The sequence below is a fragment of the Falco rusticolus genome, chromosome Z (genome assembly GCF_015220075.1).
Source record: "Falco rusticolus isolate bFalRus1 chromosome Z, bFalRus1.pri, whole genome shotgun sequence".
Classification (NCBI taxonomy): domain Eukaryota; kingdom Metazoa; phylum Chordata; class Aves; order Falconiformes; family Falconidae; genus Falco; species Falco rusticolus.
Window position 1 is genome coordinate 54,089,817 of NC_051210.1, and position 19,848 is coordinate 54,109,664.

General features: G+C 35.7%; 1 protein-coding gene across 2 annotated transcripts in view; it reads left to right on the forward strand.

Moving 5' to 3' along the window:
* Positions 1-19,848, forward strand: part of KIAA2026 (KIAA2026 ortholog) — a 55,073-nt gene that overhangs the window by 20,570 nt on the left and 14,655 nt on the right. The window contains exons 4-5 of one of the 2 annotated variants that reach the window (XM_037373239.1): positions 2,961-3,037; positions 8,465-8,554. In XM_037373239.1, coding sequence (XP_037229136.1) covers positions 2,961-3,037; positions 8,465-8,554 — 167 coding nt within the window. The remainder of the gene's footprint in view (positions 1-2,960; positions 3,038-8,464; positions 8,555-19,848) is intronic. The other variant, XM_037373240.1, reaches the window with a different exon arrangement.

The window sequence follows — 19,848 nt, forward strand, 5'->3', positions numbered from 1 at the left end:
TCTTTGCTTATGGGCAGAGAAGCTCTGTTGGAGTGGTTTGAGAAGTTGCCACTCACAGTTGATGCCTGTTCAACCCCTTAGTGATTTTTATGCTCCATACAGAATCTATGCCCACCTCAGCCTGGCAGTTGAAGCTGGCTGCTCTGTGGTGGCATGACTGACGTGTTTGCATGGTTATGCTACATAAGACAGAGCCAGTAGCAGGGAGGTGGTAGAGGCTGGCATCCCCTACCATTGCTGTTGGTTTTGCTGAATGTGTCAGCTTGTGGTCTGAGAATCTAAACTAAGAGATCTTGATTTTTTTTATTGTGGAAATCTGATCCTTGGTTAATCTTATCCAAAGATTTTTCAGCTTGAAGGTAAATGAATTGGAGTATTTTTAGGTACTAAAGCTAATTTGGAAACTGGATACAGGTGCAGCTACATTGTCTCAGGAATAATAAATAAAAGTTTTCCTTTATCATTTTGGGGATGTTTTTCCTTGAAAAATTACTGAATAATTTTTTTCTTCTAAAACTTGACAAACAAGAATATGGTTTTTGGAAAACCAGAGATAACTTTTTTAAAAAGTTTATCAGTATTATTCCTATAGCTTCTTTTGAATTTCAGTGTGATTATTTTATAATGACATTTCTAAGGTAAAAGATGAGTTTGCCAAAGTTGGCTTGCTGTATATATTAATTCTCTCCCATTGTGCAAATATCTATAGTGTTTTCTGGGGTTTTTTGGTATGTGATATGTACCTGCACCAAAGGATATCTAGTGTGTATAGTCACAATGTGGGAAAGAATCTGTGGTGCTGCTATGTAGAGATATATTCTTAGTTCATGGCCGATGTCAGCCTGGGACTTGTGCAAGTCTTACGGTACATATATTCCAGTAGGTGTGCTTTATGATAACCCATATGTCATACTCTATTTTCAAAAATGTTTTTCCCTTGATTTGGTTACACAGAAGGTAAGGCTCATTTGTCTTGTGCTCCTAGTCAAGTGTGGGTTTTTTTAATTCTTGTGCTGTCTGTTACCCCATATCTTCCCTATTGCATACTTTTCAGATGCTGCCATGAAGGAAGAACTATTAAGTTTATTTTTTTGGTAATTAACTGTAATTCTTCCTAACAAATCCCCCACCCCCAGCTTTTTTCAATAGGAAATATTGGTGAAAAAAAAAGAGTATATTTCCGTTAACTGTTACTTTTTTGAAGTATACTACATCATACAGCACCTGGTGCCGAAAATTTTCAAGTAAATATTTGCTGAAAAGTGTGTTGAAAGTATTCAAGTAAAATGAAGATTTTTCAGCTTAATCACATTCAAGTCTTTCTTTTTGTAAAGAAGCAAGACAAGTCTAGCTGCCCCATGTGTTTATCCCTTCATTTCTTGCCAGGTAATGTTCTTTTACAGGATTATAACAAGGAACCACCATATGACCATACTTCTTTTTGAGTCAGTTAGTCAAGAAATCTTACATTACTTGTCTGCTTTAGTTCGTTAAATGGACAACACAGTTCTCAGTAGTAGCAATTACGTTTTCAGTGCAGTTGGATCCATAAAATACGTAACAAATGCTGACTTTTTTGCCCATTGTCAAAACTGAGTTATTGTTCTAATAACCTTGCTTCTGTGTTTTAGCATTTGTTCTGTAGCGTAAAATCTTATGTTTCGTTTTGGTAGTTGAGGGCTCTTTAAATTCTGTTATTTATTCAGTATGTGGACTTCCAAATCTAGCTTGATTTATTGATTTTTATATGATTTGGTTTTATGTGATGTTTCAAATCTAGATCCTTTGAGCCCTGTGCCCTGTCTCTTAAGTGTGTTTTATTTCAGATTCAGGTAAGATGTTCAGGAAGCTCACAGTGTAATAAATTGAAAATAAGGTAGTGTAATAAACTAAAAACATAGGTGCCTAGGCACCTATGAGTGGGTTTATGTATATGTACATATGTATTTGCACACACAAGCAAGCATCTATTAGGAAAAATTAAATGCAATTCCTGTGAATAGTTTCATTAATTTAAATACCAAATCTACCTGTGTTTGTGTTATTGCCAAGTGCCTGTAATGATTCTATTTGACAACAAATGCCACATACTTTCGTATGATTTTTTTAAAAGGTTTTTAATTATTGTTTAGGACTCATAAATGTGAGCACGGCAATAATCTTAGAGTGATGGTTTTGGTCTGCATGAATAGGGCAAAGGTGAGATTGTTTCATTTTACCATGTGAATGTAGAAATAACTATATAAGAAACACCATTATCTTGCATATATGGCTTGGTGATACAGCTACTTGATTTGAGAAATGTATGTGATTTTGAACCCTGATACTATAGGCAGTAAAGTACTTGCCTTAGCTTCAAGGAGGTTTTTAGTTACATCCATGTTCTTACATAGCACAGTTGACTGTGAGTGGCATCATAGGAAGGTGTTTGCTTTCTTCTAAAATGTTAGGCTTTGCTACGGCCAGGAAAAAAAGATCAGCAATCTGATTTAATTGGTAACTTAGAGATTTCTAGATATTACTGATGCTTTGCGGGTATTTTTTATTGTAAGATACAGAGATCCCAGGCCATAATATGTGGTTCACTTTACAGTGTCAGAGAAAAAATCTTGCAGGTAAGATGATATTTTTCTTAAGTTTGTGGCAGATTGTGGATTTCACTCCTTTCAGAACGGTGGTGTCAATGTTTCTTTTATGACTTACATTTTTAGGTGGTATATTATGGGCATCATAGTGGGTTTATTATTTTCTCTTTTTTTTCTTTCTTTTCTCCCCAATTGCCCTGCACAGAGAATTGTTTAATGCTTGCTTTTGCTGAGTCTAGTTCTGATTCATCATGTTTATGTGACTTACTGTAATCCGTTAGTTATAGTTTAACTTTCAAGTCTATATGTAATTTGGTTTTATTAATGAAGTACAACAAACAGCCTTATAAAGCTTTTCTCTTTTAATCTTACAAGGAAAAAAATCGGTATCTAAAAAAGCAATCACAAAGAAGAGGAAAGGTGTCACAAAGTCTACCATACCAGAGTTTCAGGTAAATTATTTTAAGTTTTGCTTTAAACACTTGAAATCTGAATGTCTATAAAATAAGTCATTTAGTTTCTGATGGAGACCTTGGATATCCTAATCAAAGTTGAATTTCCTTCATCTAGTTCACAAGGTTTAATCTGATAGTGCTTTTAGGAGTGCATTTCACATTTTCTTGGTAGAGGATGTTCTAGCACTTTTTATTATGTGCTTCTTACACACTGTTTCACAGTATTGTTAAAGATCCCAGATAAATCTGTTACAGGACAAAACCTGTAAAAACTAAAGTTGTTAATGGATTTTTTTCAGGTAGATATAGTATTCTTGTATAAAATTACTTGGGTTTTGTATGTGGTGTGACACTGTGATCCTTGAATTGAAATCTAGCTTGATGTATAGAAGGACTTGCAAAAAATTTGTAGACTGCTGGGTTCATCTTGCTTGCAGCTTTTACCCCTTGTCTGTATGTGACCTTTAGACCAGGGAGCACTAAGCAAACAGTACTAATTATGGTAAGGTGGTTTTATGATACTGTAATAGTTACAGTACTTCAGTTCTAAGTCACAATTTATTTATGCATGACTGCTTGGCTTGAAGTTCTCATTTGGCTGTAAATTTTTCTTTTTCAGAAAGCAATCTGCTATCCTGAGCAGTAGACCCACATTAAAGCATGACTGTTCTGTAAAACTCTCACATAGAATCAATTTATTCTATGATGATGATGTGTTTCAGGTGGAGCTAGTAGGATATCTGGTGATAAAATTGTTTAGTAACAGCCAATATCGAGATATTTGAGTGTACACTGACTTTTGTATTCTAATGGTAGTGACTAAAATGTTTCCTAGCAGCTCCAAAAAACAGGTAACATTAAAAATTTTTCCCAGCACATTACCTGCATGCCATGAAAGTACATGGTTAGGTTAGAAATATTTTTTTACAGCATTAAACCATTGCATTTCAGTAGTCTAAAACATTAATGCTTAGCCCAACTTCTTACCTAAGTGTAAAACTAAACATTATCACATTACCTAGGTGAAATGTTAATTAAAACTTAACAAAATAATCCTGGCTCTTTTAGTCAAAGCTTGTCTTTGTATTTGTTTTAGGCAAAGCTAAGACTGTTAAGTATGAGCAGTTTAATCTTATTAGGGAAGTTTTTAATAATTTAACCTGTCTTTTTCAAGAGGACAGGCAGGACTGGTATAAATTAAGAGTATTTGCAAATATTAGAACATTGATATTTGGAATACTGCTAAGACTTTTAGAGCCTAGTAAAGTATTCTTCAAGATACCCTTCTCCACATACATGGACACATAATGAAATTATACAACTGTTTGAAGGTGAGAGCATATTTTTTAAGTATTTGGTAAGACAGCTTGAGTATATAGAGGCCCTGTGAGTGTGCCAGGGAGGGTATAATCATAAGAATATTACCATTTTTAGATAGAGATATATATATATATACACACACACTGGAGAGACTTGCTGCTCTCTATCATAGTTCGAATGTCATGGACAAAGCAGTAAAAGCATAGGTCAGTCAAAGTCACTCCTTTGTATGTGACTTCAGGCCTTATGTTAATTTCATAGCTCAAGGCTGCTTTAAAAGAAAAAACACAAACAACAAAACAAAAAACAAACCCAGAACAAAAGCAGATGCATGTTAAATTCTCTATACGAAAGAAAAAGACACAAGAAATGTCCTGGTTTTAATATCTTGAACATTGAGAAGTGAGTCTACGGCTTCACTGATGCAGAGTTATTTGGCTGTTGCATAGTTCCTTTTAAAAGAAATTCTGAATTCCAAGCTTATTACCACCTTTGCTTACTAATGTTTTAAAGACATTGCAGCAATTATATTGCATTACAGAAGGGACACTAAATGTGCATTTTTTGGATTTCTTTTCCAGTTAAAGTACATTTAGGTTTGGTAAGAAGTGCTTTGTCTCAGTCTTTCCTCCTTTCCCCTGACATATATACACATGTAGCTATACAGACGTGCATGTACTATAACTAAGGAAAAAAAAGGAACACATGCATTTTAAGGAACTGGACTAACTTCAGCTGTACTGTTTAAGTGTGTCTTAACAGTTTCAGTTTTATCAGCTATGGTCTATATTAAATACAGATACTGAAAGGGACTGTCTGGATGTTTTCCACATGGAGAAGGCAGCAATAAAAGAACAGGTTCATCAGAAATAAAAGTATAACTTGCAGCGGTTACACAGATAACCTGAAGTTAAGCATGAAACCCCACTGAAGTGAGTAAAAATTATGCTAAAAGGTTGGCTGAAGTTAAGGGAGGTGAGGAAGGAACATCAGTGATCTGGGGGAGTGCACTAGGTTTGTATTTATGAATAATCCTCAGATTAGATTTGTTTTTATAATCATGAATAGTTCATTTATAAATTCTGAGAAATGGATGATGGAAGAGCCCCCAGCTGGAATAGAGCTTGGTCCCTCTGTCTTCCCTTAAAAAAAACAGGGGATGTTTCCTGTCTTTCCTCCTTGAGGAGTCAGTGAGGTTCTTTGAGAGATTACTAAGATCTGAGATTGTATCCTAAGAGGAGAGTTGAACACTGAATTTGAAAAATTACTGGAATACTGAATACCTGAAGCCTCCATTATATTCAATAAGCCCATATTTAGTAAGTACTGTGCCTGATGTGAAAACGTCTTTGTTGTAGTTGGCATGTACGTAATTAATTACATGACTTGTACATTAATCAATCTTTAAGCCACCACGCCGTGTTCTAGAGAATAGGGTCTAGCTTATCTTTCACTACCTTTGATCAATTATAAAGGAAACATTTTTTCTTATGATGGATGATTGGAAGGCATGTTCTTCATGACCAGTATGTGAAACTACCAGAAAGCTATCGGAATGTGACAGAATGATTAGATTGTAACATTAATACCTTCATTTTTGCCTTCACATTAACTTACCTGTTAAAACATACAAAACAATTTAAAAAGTCAGGGGTGTTTGCAGAAAATTGACTTGCTAAGTTCAGCTAATTAACAACCATGAGAAAAGAATACTGAAACATTAGGCTTATCATGAGAAATAGCAGCTAGATTCCATATTAAAATGTTCATACAAAATAGATTACACTTTATAACTGTTCTTTTTATCTTTCCTTCAAAATGCTGGCTTCGTTCTGTAAGAAGGGAAATGTTAACCAAGCAAGAGAAGTTTCAGAAATAGCTTCTTCCCAATCAGTGTGCATCTTTAGTACCTCATCTCAAATCCTGCTGTGGTTGAAGAAATATAAATTTCTTCTTGACCTTTTTTATAGTGGTTTTTAGTACAGTATTGGAGTATTTCAAATAATAAACTAAATTTTACAGTAAATCCTCTAAGCTGAGGTGCTGTTACCTTCCTTGTTTTACCAGTGGGCAGTTGGAAAACACATATTGGCCTCAAATGTACACCTCTCCTGATGAAAATTGGGACTTAGAGATTTGATTACTCTTCACTGTCACCCCCAGCCCCAAGACAACTTAACTTTACATATTGGCATTGCTTTTCACATTGACATACTTTTGATTAGTATACACTAACAATTTTGTAAATTGGATCCTTATGTTTCAAGTGACTCTTCTGAAAAGGAGAGACGGGACTGGGACCTGTGAAAAGTTTGGCCACATGAATTGTCTGATGACATGTAGGAGGTTTTTATGGTAGAGTCAAAGATAGAGTTGGTATTTCCAGGACAGCGTTCAACTAACAACATTGAAATCATCCTTCTCCTTACAAACTCTTTGCCTTCTTAGAAGTGAGTCCTTGAAAGAAATTCACCTGCTTATAGCTAATGAAGACAGTATCTTTCTTTGATTCGTAGTTCTGCTTAATCTTCGATCCATGGTACACTGGACTAAATGTGTCTCAAAGGAGAAAATAAAAAGCAATGATAAAATCTAAAAACTGAATTGTCATGTATATAGTCAAAGGAGTGGATTATAACTGTGCAGGGAAAAATCTTTATCCATGCCTTTATTTACTTATTTCAAGGGTTTGATGTGACAAACTTGTACCTTTTTATCTAATACTACAGTATTACAGATTTCAGGCCAAATGGGAAAAGCAAATCCAATATTTGGCTTCCAGTTTACATCTTACATATTTGGAACTTCTTCAAGGGCAGGATAGACATGCAAGTTCAACCTGGTAGTTACACATAGTAATGCTGTTTTCTGGGTTAAGAGATGAAACTTTAGCAACTTAATTTTACAAACATTGTCTACAGCAAGACAGTGCTAATTTCCTATTCATTTGCTATTTTAAACTTGATAAATGTAAACCCTGTGAACTTTAGTTTAAGTCACTCCAGTTTCTCAATGCTCTCAAATGTACACAAGTGTTATGAAAATAATGGCATGTATGTGTTAGAGGTTTCTGAAATTTACGTGTTTTGCTGAAGTGTCAGTTCTGTGTTTTAATAGTGAAACAATGTTTTTTTAATACACATTCACTATAAATCTAAAACTGCATGTGTAATTGAAGTAAAAATATATTGTCATGAATTACTGATTTGGAAAAAAAATTAAAAATCAGCAGTTGTATGATAACATTTTTGTGGATTTTTTCCTGTTTGGATTTTATTTCCTGAAATTAATGAAAGTATTTCCACCTAAGGATGTTCAGAAAGAAGCAAGTCTTAACATATGATATGGAAGAACTTAACAGTTTAGTAATTTCCAGTTTATTAAGGTCTTTAATTGCCCTAAATGATGGTAAGCCAAAACACACAGATTACTTTTGTTTGTCAGTTGTTTTTCAAGAAAACAGCATCCATATTTTGAAAGGAAAAACATAAAAAGCTGTTTTTGAAAGACAGGAATAAGAAAAATACTTTTTCAAAACATAGACAGGTAGGTACATTCTGTAGACATGACTAGGTTGTCTTTCAGGAAAACTCTGTGTAAGCATATAAAGTTACATTCAGGAAAAGTTGTTACAAGTATAATTACGTTACAAGTGCAGCATAATCCAAGGCTGTTACAAGTATAATTACGTTACAAGTGCAGCATAATCCAAGGCTGTAACAAGTATAATTACGTTACAAGTGCAGCATAATCCAAGGCTAGTACACTTTAATTCACCAAGGACTAGTTTGATACTCAGACCTCTTCCAATTCATTACTACAGTTGAGACAGATTTGGTAGCTGTCATTCACAGAAGTTTTAAGAAGATACCTACATTTTGAAATGGAAGCTTACAGGCAGAGATGTGGTTTATATCTGAAGAATTAAATATTTATTAGATTTTCTTACTTTCAAAAAGACATTTTGTTACATTTTAAAATGCTATAAGGAAAAAATTAAATGGTGGCACTAAGTAATAACACATGCTTTTAGGTTTTATTTAATTTCATTGTACACTTTCCAAGTCCCATATTACCAAGTGTTTGTGTTCATTTGTTTTTTAGCTTATTTGCACTAATCTTGATGAACTCAGGGAATTAATCACAAAGATTGAGAATGAACTCAAAGATCTGGAGGACATTAAAAAGAAATCGGTATGTGACATTAAAAGCTTTCTCTTGTATGGGTATAAAACGGTGCCAGTTGTTTGCTGAGGCCTGTCAACCGAAGTTTTTATGCCTATTCAGTAACTGCATGAAGCCTCATAAGGTTAATAACTGGAGACTGTAAGCTTAATCTTTTCTGTATATAGTTCTCTGTTCACAATGTTTTTACAATAAGTAAATTCAGTAACTGTTTTAACACTTTTCACTGCCAAAATAAAATATGGATAGTGCTAATACCTTAGATGGAGTAGTTAATTTCTATTAAATATGTGAGCATTCTTCTGTGAAGACAAACTCTTAACCAACAAGCAGTTACAGGATAGAGTTCTTATATCTGCCTATGCAGTGCTGATCAGATCTTCTTGTGAGCTGACTCTTATGTTGCTTGTTAGGATTCCTAACTCCTTTTGTTTGCAAGTAAGTTATTAAAATTGGCTTTGCTTAATTTTTACTCAAATAGGTTGTACAGGAAAGCATGCTATCTGGCTTTTTGATACCAGATTGAGATACAAATTCTAGCTATGTACACTGGATCACTCAATCTATGCAACTGAAAACCTCAAAAGAGTAATGCTTAGACAAGAGAATCCAACATGTTTGGGATTTTGTAGGAGGCAATGATTCTCATAAAGATGGTGATTAGTTTTAAATACATAAATGGTACTCATTGAAATGGCTTTCTACAGCCAACTCTTCTTATTACTTACTCTTTATTGCAGTTTTGTTTATTAAACCTTCGATAGGCATTTCTGTGGCACTTCTATGATAAAAATATTGCTTTTTCTATACCTGAGAAACTAGGCTGCTGATTTCTGTGAATGTCTTTAGTTTCATACAGAAACAATTCATTCTTAAATTATGTAAATAGGGGAGAGAGATATGGTAGGTAAGAGGCAATACAAATTAGGACTCTGAAAGACAAATTTCAGTGCAGATACTTAGCATAATAGCTGTTAAAATATCCAAAGGCATAAAAACAGACTTAACTTGAAATTATTTTGTAGCTGCTAAATTGCAGATTGGTTTTATAAGACTGTCAAGAGGTTATCAGAACAATAGCTCAACAATAGAAGAAAAAGCCAAAAATGAGAGTACATGCTGATGTGTCAATAATCTTAATACAGGCGAGACTTTTTAGTCTACTAGTAAAACCACACCAACAAGACTTCTTCAAGGGTAGACAAATGCTAAATATGTCATAATTGCTCTTTGGAGTGAAATCTGATAATGTCATTATGTAAATAAGTTTGATGACTTCAGCAGGAATACTATGTTTAGTTCTAATCACACAGTCTTAAAAAACCCAAACACTTCAGTAGAGCGGAGTTAAAATACAACTTATTCAGCATTCAGAAGCTGTGAGGTAAGAACGATCTTTCTGTGTGCCTGTATAGATCTATCAAATGGAAATTTTATGTAAAGAAGAAATGCTAGGACTAATTGCTGAAAAAGTTGTTATAAGGAGACAGTAAACTATTGATTTTTAAGCAATAATTATCAGGGAAATTTCATATTCACTTGAAATACAAATAAAAAATGTTAGATGACTAGTCAATAAACTTGACTTGCTAAAATGAGGTTTTATTTTCAAGGGAAGTCATTAGAACTTCATTTTTTATGTCTAATGTTCTGTGTAATTACTTCAGATATCTTAAAAACTGGAGGAAATGCAGATTTTCATTCTTTAGCTCTGACACAAATGACAGTGGCAGTTTCAGAAGCATCCAGAATAAAAGGTTGTTTCAGCTTTTCTCAAGTACCTGGTCTACCAAGTAAAAACACTGTTCTAATTTAGTGATGGAAATCTGACCTAATATGATAGGTTACATTAATAGGATGGTATTCATTTTGCTGCTGTTCATGGACTACTTTCTTGTTTTGACCCGAAGATGGTGGTGGTCTTACTACTTCTGGGTAACTTTATTGATTTCTGTTTGCAATAGTGACCTAGATGAAGCCACAGGAATCTTTCTTCTTTGTGACTAACTTCCTTGGTAATTCTAGTTTTAGTAGTTGTTAGCACATGCTAATGAGAAACCCTCAAGGCAAACTTTAAAGCTTATGCTAAAAACTAACATATATTAGAAATAGGGCCTGTCTGATTTATGTTGAGACTTTAAAGCATAACCTTCCTCTTACTCCTAACTGCCCTTTGTTTCCTAGGAGACTATTCTAGAGTACATAAAAGGAAATCCTTCTCCAGAACTTGGAAGTACTGGAGGCTGTAATGAAAGAGCTGAGCTGTAAGACTTCTTTTAACTTGAGTAAACTGTTAATTTTTTTGTAGGTAGTTGGACAGTTTGTATTTGACACTGTTCAGAACATCAGCTTGAGCCAACAAAAGACACGAGAGATTTTTAGCCCAAAGAATTTAGTTTGGCAAGTTAAAAGCAAATTAGCACAAGGTTATGTAATGGAAAGCCATGGGCAATTTTAAGTGTAGGCATTACTACCTGTTTCTTCTGAAAAATGAAAGAATAAACCTGTTGGAAAGGATTTTCACTGTTTGGTTCTGTATTTTTTGTACATCTGTATTGTCTTTTGAATTAGCTGTGACTAATAGTTTTACATTTAAAACATCTTGCACTTTTGCTTGATTACTGGTGAGTTTGTTGTAACAATTATGAGATTTCCCTTGTGCCAGTTTGCCATAATTGTTTAGAAAGGAAAATTAAAATGACCATAGTTCTTCAATATTTTTTTAAACAGAAGTTCAACTCAGTCTTGGTGTTATCACATACTAGACTGCTTTGCTCTTGAACTGTAGCCACAGTTCTGAAGCAAGGCTGCAATTTCACATAGCCTTTCGACTGAATAAGCCAAAACTGCTGCCAAATAAATAGTTCCTCCTCCCGGTGTCTCTGGCACTCTTGTTTTTATATATAGATAGACAGATGGATGTACTCACAGCTTATATTTTCTGTGCTACCCCATGAGAGAGGGTAGCAAAGTGCTCAGCTGCATGGTGATAGAGTTAGTCTGTGATAAACCTGACGACTTTTTTACTGTTGTTGAGGTGTTTGTAACCCAGAGCAGTTTTCTAGTGCAATTTATCATGCAGTTGCACAAATATCTGCACTTGTATTCTGCCACAGTTTGAGGGGTCACTCTAAGAACAGGAATGAACACCTGGGGGCAAAAGGCAGTGGGACTGCTTTTGACAGGAAAAGTGCCATTTTCTGGCAGGTGAAATTGTATGTTATTTTAAAAACAGGAGTGCTCTGAAAAGTCTATCCCTTCAGCTACTAAACAGTTCTTCTCCTTACCATCTACTACATTTCTAGAGGGAGAGGAGAGAATAAGTTAGTCGGATTTACTATTTGAGTGCCTGACTGGAAATCAGAAAGCGGGAGGTACAGAAAGGGGACTTGAAGGACTTGAATCTAATGCTCTGTGCACTGTCTGGCAAAAAGGTGGCGGTGACTTCCTAAGGAATGTCTAAGCTAGAATATCTTCTAGCTTCTGTACGTTCCTTAGGACATCTGAAGTGATATTCATTTTAAAGCAATGTAACTAAAAAATAGAGTAAAAATGGAATGAATAGAAAAAACAAAGAATTTACAGTAATAAACAGATTCTAGTAAAAATCATATCTGTTTAGTTGGTAATACTGACATAGGTAAAATGTTGGGAAAGTCACAAGCAGTCAGTAGAAAATTATGAATCTGAAGTAGAACATATTGGCTAAAAACTCTATTGAGATTTTATTGCATTTTTACCTTGTTTGCTGAAAATTTAGACTGTATATATAAGCATGGCAGTTCAGTTGAATGTGACTCTGAGAAATTTCTTACAACTAGCAAACTGATCAAGACATGCAAAGTAGCCTAATTCCACTTGAAAATCTATTTGCAACGATACAAATGAAAAACAAATTTTGACAACCGTGATAGTGAAGCATTCATCTAAGTTTTCTATATAATATATGAAATCTATTTTATGAGAAGAGATGGTGAAGTAGCACCTGTCAGTTTCTGATAGAAACTATCAGTTTCTAATATTTTGAATCCCATTTTTCTTGTTGTCTTCTGTGTCAGGTAAAATCAGTGGGAGTTGCAGGGTGAATGGAAATCTTTTTACTGCCTTTTAGATAATCAGCTTCTCTTGTAATCTGAAGTCACTTTTTTCTGTGAAACTGTTAATTAAATTATTATTTAAGTTGTACGTATTTAACTGTTGCATATCATAGCAGAACTTGATTTTTTTAAAAGAAAAAATCCTTTCTTGCCATTTTGTAGTATGAAACTGACAGGATTTCAGATACTTGTATCAAATAACTTTGGGCTTTTTTGCAGAATGCCATTTTGCAAGCTGACTTTGTCGTGAGCATGTTCATTGTAAAATGAACTGGCTTTTGACAAGGGCAATTAATTCTAGACCCTGTCCTGATTATGTTAAAGCATAGATTGTCTTGTAGAGAACATAAACATTGGAAGTTTCCTTGTTTACTGAAATGTAAGACTTTATTTTGGTAGTGCCATTGGATTTGAGTCATTCCCTGCAAGTCTGATTGGTAAGTGTGTAGCTGTCTGGGGAGTGAGAAGGTAGCTCCCTGTAGGAAGAGAAGTGAGAGAAAGGTGAGAAGAAGGAGAATTACTTAGTCAAAGGACACTATCCAAGTTCATGGCTAATTAGGGTTTGGAGAAAATGCATCAAAGATTTTATTTTTTTGCAGAGGTCTGTTACACTCTGTTGTAAAAAAACACTCTTCATAAAAATGTAAAAACGTCCTTTATAAAGCTTTTGGGTTCTGCCATCTTCTAATGTTGTTCCTGAACATTTTAATTAGACAGTCATACTTGTCAAGACAGGTGAATGTCTGTCTGTGTTTGGGAGTGGATGTATTTTTTAAGCAGATGAGTCAGGAGGGCTAAAAACAAACAGGTTTTCTCCTGTTCTAAGCGCATATTACCTGCGGAAATGTCTTTCAAGTGCACTTAAAGATTCAATTAAACCCACAGGTTCAAGTAAAAAATATTTAAAACCTCAGGCATAAATCAATTTTTAGGATATTGAGCTATCCAAAGGATTACATTGGGCTGGGATGGAACATAGTATTTTCTGTGTCTGCTTTTTTTTTTTCATGTTCCAAACAGGCAGCTTTTAAATGTATTCATAGAAAGTGGAAGTATCTAAACTAAGAGAAGAGACTGTTTTCTGGGGTTTTTTTTGTTAATTTGCTACACTTTACTTAAAAAAATGTTAATATATGGCAAAAAATAATGCAAAATGGCTCATTTACTGAATCAGTTTATAAAATATTTCTTCTGTGTACACTAAAGAAATGGAAAATATTGCCATATGTTTGAAAACATTCAGTAGTGAAACTGTTTTTAGACAAGTCTCTACAGGGACTTCCCAAGAACGCTCAGTAGAATTGATGTAGCCATCAAAAATAGATTAGGACTTTTACTAATATTTTAGTGAATCGAACCTCAACTTTACAAACAAAGTGGAAAAAAATCACTGTCTCTTCTCATTTGGGCCTGGTGGAAACCTTAATATTACTGGGTTCAGTCATCTTCACTTTTTTGCAGGAGGTAGACTTCCTTCTTCTCATTCCTCTCTTCTCTTCTTCTGGCCTCTTCCCCCACTCCTGAGAAAAATGTGTACCATGCTTGAGGCTTTTGCATGTAGAAGTTTTTAGTTATACTTGTTTTCATCTGTATTACTGTTTATGTAAATGTACATGTAAACAACTAGATGTCTCTATGACAGTTTTGCCATAGAGGTACTACTGTATGTTCAGACCATTTCACAGTGCTTTGGATTTTGGTCACTTAGTATATTACTTTGAAAAAAATTAAGGCATTCCTGTCACCACATAGTCTGAGAAACCTGTGTTTGCATGCACGTTCACAGATTTAAACTGCAGATGAAGAGATTCTTATTCCAATAAATAATTAGGATAACAGAATTTAATAGACCTGCTTGAAGTCTTTCAGCTGAAACATTTTCATTTTCAGCTTAGTTTCTGTGTTACTGTGCGTTTTTGTCTGTAATGTATCTAACATACTCTGTTTTTCCATTCTTTGTCCCAAGAACTTGATTTGTACTGAAGTCACTTCCTGTCATTGCTTCTCTCTGGCTTGCCTGCATCTTTTAAAAACACTGATATAAGCCCAAGACATTGAGTTTTGAGTCTGAAATTTACAAATTTACATCCATGCAGTGTCTTCTGAGAAGAGATTGAGCATGTGGAGCTTTTGGAAATCCAACAGCTTTTTAGTTGTCAGCCAGCTATTTAGTTGGATAATGTGAATAAATAAAGCCAATTTTAGGCTTCAAATTTTGAAATCTTCTCCACAATAATTACATTTTATTTTCTGTTATTTCTGTCTTCTGATTTTTTAGCTAACTTCCAATTTTTTGTCCCAGTCTTCAGCTTTTCTTAGCTCCTCCAGTATCATCTTTTTCTGTCTTTATTGTCTAGTTTTTTCACAACTATTTTATCTTAGCTTCCCATGATCCTTCATGCCTTCTCTTGTGAGGCTAGCCCTCCAATAAATGTTTGCTAAGAACCTTTCCTTAACCCACTTTTATCATGTACCTTCCTACAGTTCCAAAAGTGAAAGTGTGGATTCTACATCAAAGATATGAATGTGTACTCATATTTAATCTGGGACCTTTTTGTCATAAAGACACTACTGTAAATTCAGAACACTTCACAGTGCTTTGGATTTTGTTCAGTTAGTATATTATTTTGAAAAAGTTGTTGAAGGCATTTCTGTCCCCACACAGTTATTACGAAACAGCTGTTTAAGATGTTCAGCTGAAGAATAGAGAAATAATGTATATCCAGAGTTAAGAAGATGCAAAATTCAGCTATATGGAAGGCAGTTAAGTGAGATCCAGAACAACTTAAAAACCATAACTTTTTTTTATAAATAGTTTAGGATACTACATACTTCTGTGACTCATGAAGAAACTGGATGTGTAGGTTATTTAATATCTTGAAGCTTTTTTAAGGAAGATTAAAATGTGACAGTTCAGTGATGGATAATTTCACCTTTCTGAGTTAGACTCAAAAAGATAGTAAGATCATGCTGATAATAAACTTTCTCCTGTTTTTGTGCTTTATATCTTCAAAATAAATGTGGTAGATTGATCAACACAATGATGATCATGTAGTAATTTTGTGTAAGGAAAACACACAGAACATGTGACTAAATGGCTGAATGAAAAGTCATTTCATCGTAATGAGTTATGAGATAAAGACACTCTTGGTAGCAAGAAATTTATTGGTGTTTTTTACTTCATTTGTTTGCAATGCTTAATAAAAGTATGGGATACCATTTTAGGATATAGCATGGTGTGATGGGATATCTAGGTCATGGAAGTGCAAGCTCAAGTCTTTAAAAAAAAGTTTGAGGGCTGATAAAAGATTATAGCTTTTCATTAATTGCTGATAAATGCTTAAAGATAAAATTTATTAAAGATGTCATAAGTGAATTTCTTTTATAATATACTACAAATAATTCTTACTGACTATATTCAGTCCCAGTCTTCAAATAACATATAATCATAGAATAGTTTGGTTGGAAGGGACCTTAAAGACCATCTAGTTCCAACCCCCCAGCCATTGGGAGGGACATCTTCCAGTGGCCGAGGTTGCTCAAAGCCCCGTCCAGCCTGGCCTTGAGCACTGCCAGGGATGGGGCATCCACAGCTCCTCTGGGCAGCCTGTTCCACTGCCTTATCAGAGGTTAGCTGTTGATAGATATTTATAATATTCAGAATGACATTGCTGAAGGTAAAATACAAGATACTGACTTTCAGGAACTTTTACGGAAAAGTAGAAGATAACTCTAAGCATTTTGAAAATGAAAACACTTTCGATTATACATGAGTTTGTATAGTAGGAATACATAATCTCATCATACATTCTTAATCAAAACTGCCGTTGAAGTAAGTGTCTGAAATCTTACTCTTTGGCCCACAAATTGGTTAATAAGAATGTTCAATATCAATCCACATCAGAATTGAAAAAGTTATCAATCTCTTTTCTTTAGGTATCTGATGTCCAAAGCAGCTGGAGATCACCAACTCCCTCTCTGTGTGACATCACTAGAAAACGCTAGACTGGTGATGTCACACATACCACAGAACCCCGCTGCAGAATGGAGCAGGCCTATTAAGGGTAAGGTAAGTTGTCTCCCTCCACCACCACCCCTTTTTAACAATATTGCATGGTTTTATAAGATTTATAATTTTCTTTGTTTTATGTCCCTGGGATATAAAGTAAAGATGAAAGAAAATCTTATAAAACTGCATAATATTGTGGTTGTGTGTGTGTTTATTTAAAAACAAAAAAACCCCTCCCCTAAAAAGTTCAGTCCTTACCCCGTATATCCATATCCTGGCTCCAGTCTGCTTTGGGGTTCCATGATGAGTATGCCAGAATAGTGTATGTTGAGGCATCACGGAGAGTGGAGTCAGCATTTCCTGGCTGCTCTGGATGTCAGAAACCTTATTTTAAAAGGTAAGTTTTCAGTGATAAATGTGTTGAATGTCTCTCTCTGTTTATATGGAAACATTCAGCATATTACTAAAATCTATTTTTATTGTGTTTGCATTTTTAAAATACACTTGTAAATTAACACAGCTGAAAGTCTCATTTTATACTTGTCTTCTGTCTAGGACTTTTTTCTCTTTTGTACGGTTGTCAATTCCTTACATTGTGTTTCCAGACAAAGATAGCATTTTGTTTGTAACTACCTGGAACAAGACGGTAACTAAGTTCTGTTTAACATCTTTAACAGTGATCTGGATGAGGGGGATCAAGTGCACTCTCAGTAAGTTTGCGGACACCACCAAGTTGGTAGGGAGTGTTGATCTGCAGGAAGACAGGAAGGCTCTGCAGAGGGATCTGGACATGCCGGACCGATGGGCCGAGGCCAGCTGGATGAGGTTCAAGAAGGCTCCGTGCCGGGTCCTGCACCAGCCCCACACAGCGCTACAGGCTGGGGCAGAGCGGCTGGAAAGGGCCTGGTGGGAAAGGGCCTGGGGGTGCTGGTCGGCAGCCGGCTGGGCAGGAGCCAGCAGTGTGCCCAGGTGGCCAAGGAGGCCAGCAGCACCCTGGCTTGTGTCAGGAGCAGTGTGGCCAGCAGGGCAAGGGAAGGGACTGTCCCCCTGCACTGGGCACTGGTGAGGCTGCACCTCGAACCCTGTGTTCAGGTTTGGGCCCCTCACTGCAGGAGGGACGTAGAGGGGCTGCAGCGTGTCCAGGGAAGGGCAAGGGGCTGGGGAAGGGGAGGAGCAGCTGAGGGAACTGGGGTTGTTTAGCCTGGAGAGGAGGAGGCTCAGGGGAGACCTTACTGCTGTCTACTACCTGAAAGGAGGTTGTAGGCAGGTGGGAGTGGGTCTCTCCTCCCAGGTAACAAGGGAGAGGACAAGAGGAAATGTCTTCAAGTTGTGCCACGGGAGGTTTATATTGGATATTAGGAAACATTTCTTCACCGAAAGCATGGTCAAGCATTGGAACAGGCTGCTGAGGGAGGTATTCAGGTGGAGTCACCATCCCTGGGGATATTTAAAAGACATGTAGATGCAGCACTTAGGGGTGTGGTTTAGTGGTGAACTTGGCAGGGCTAGGCTAACGATTGGACTTGATAATGTTAAAGGTTTTCTCCAACCTAAATAATTCTATGATTCTAGAAGTCAGATCCAAGGTATAGAAGCAGTTGTACTGGGAATGTGAATTACAGATCACATAAGAACATAACTGAGTACACACCCAAGTTATGTACTGGATATTTCTATTTAAATAATCAGTTAGGAATGCAGGCTGTCATCAGACTTAGAATTTGCTCAAGTAAATTGAAGAAGAACAGTTTCTTCACACATCTGTTAAGACCAAGCTCTTCAGTGGTAGAGAAAGACTTGTTTTTACATCTGAAGTACTGTCTTGGGTTGATGTAATTGCATAATTTTAGTTCATGTCTACTAACAAAAACCTGCTGGATTCCAGAAGGCAGTGCATACAGATCTCCATTTCTCCAGATGCTTGTTGACAAGAGGACTGAACTGCAGGGCTGTAATAGCTATTCCTGTATAGTAACCCGGCTGTTTCACTAAACCATTCCTGGTGGGATTTTTTTTGAACTGTATTTTGACGACTAAGAGTGGAACAGTCATGGCTACTCTGTGGTCAGTTCCTTCTCCGCTGCCATTATGTTGCATTCGATTAGTTAGTTAACCCATAACATCAGATCATACTCAGAGGTTTTTGTCTTTCATTGTAAGGAACTCTGCAGTACTTGAAAGGGACATTTGAAGATCTCCCCACCTTGAAGCAGGGCTATTGTCAGTGCTTCATTAAGCATCCATAACCCGATTAGCCACCTTCTGAAAACCAGAAGGAGAGAATGGCAATTCAACAGCTTCTCTGCACAACCTGTTCTAATGCCGTGTGTTTCTGATGCAAATATACTTTTAAGGTCCAGCCTGAACTCCTAGGCTTCAGTTTGTAGCTCTTCTCCTGTATTATGTTATTCAGTATTACTGAAAAGAACTTGCAACACAGACATCTGTAAAGGCAGGTTTATTATCTGTAGAAATTAGTAGGTAGCTGTGTAATGCTCAAGTAGGGAGTTAAGTCATACCGTTATCAATTCTTGATTTGCTTTCCACCCCCACCACCCCCCACCACCCCACTGGAAAAAAAGCAAGACTGTGTTAGAGAATAAAATTGCATAGGAAATAAAATGCTGGATTTTGTAGTGATGTATCTTAAGGTTATAGAATCTTTCTTTATGTCCTTTTTTATTGTTGTAATTTTTAAGGAATCGTAGAATAACAGCATATAATTTGTGTAACATCTGGGCTTTGCAGAAATCTTTTTTGCACAGAATTCTGGTTTGCACAGAAAACCAACTGAACCAAAATAATTTTTAAAAGTTAGGAATTTTTTTTCAGTCTTTTGGCCCATGTTTGTTATGTGTCCTGACTATTTCTGAGGGAAGAAAATTCTTGTCATGGCTTAAAATTGTGTGTTTCCACTAACAGCTTTATCATCAATTCCTAAGCCCCCCCAGTAAGAAAAATCAGTAATTGAGATACAAAGAAATAATTAATTTACATTTTCTTAAGAAAATCATGTTGCTATAATACTTGCATTAAAATTATTTGGAAGCAAATGTGGATTTTTCCAGAGATTATATCCAGAGGACACTGATTTTTATTAAAAACTAGCTCTGGAATTCAGGGGGCAGGGGTGGGGGTTTTATGGTTAGTTTTTTGTTCAGTTTTGTAAGCAAGGATAGTGACTTGTATGTATTCTT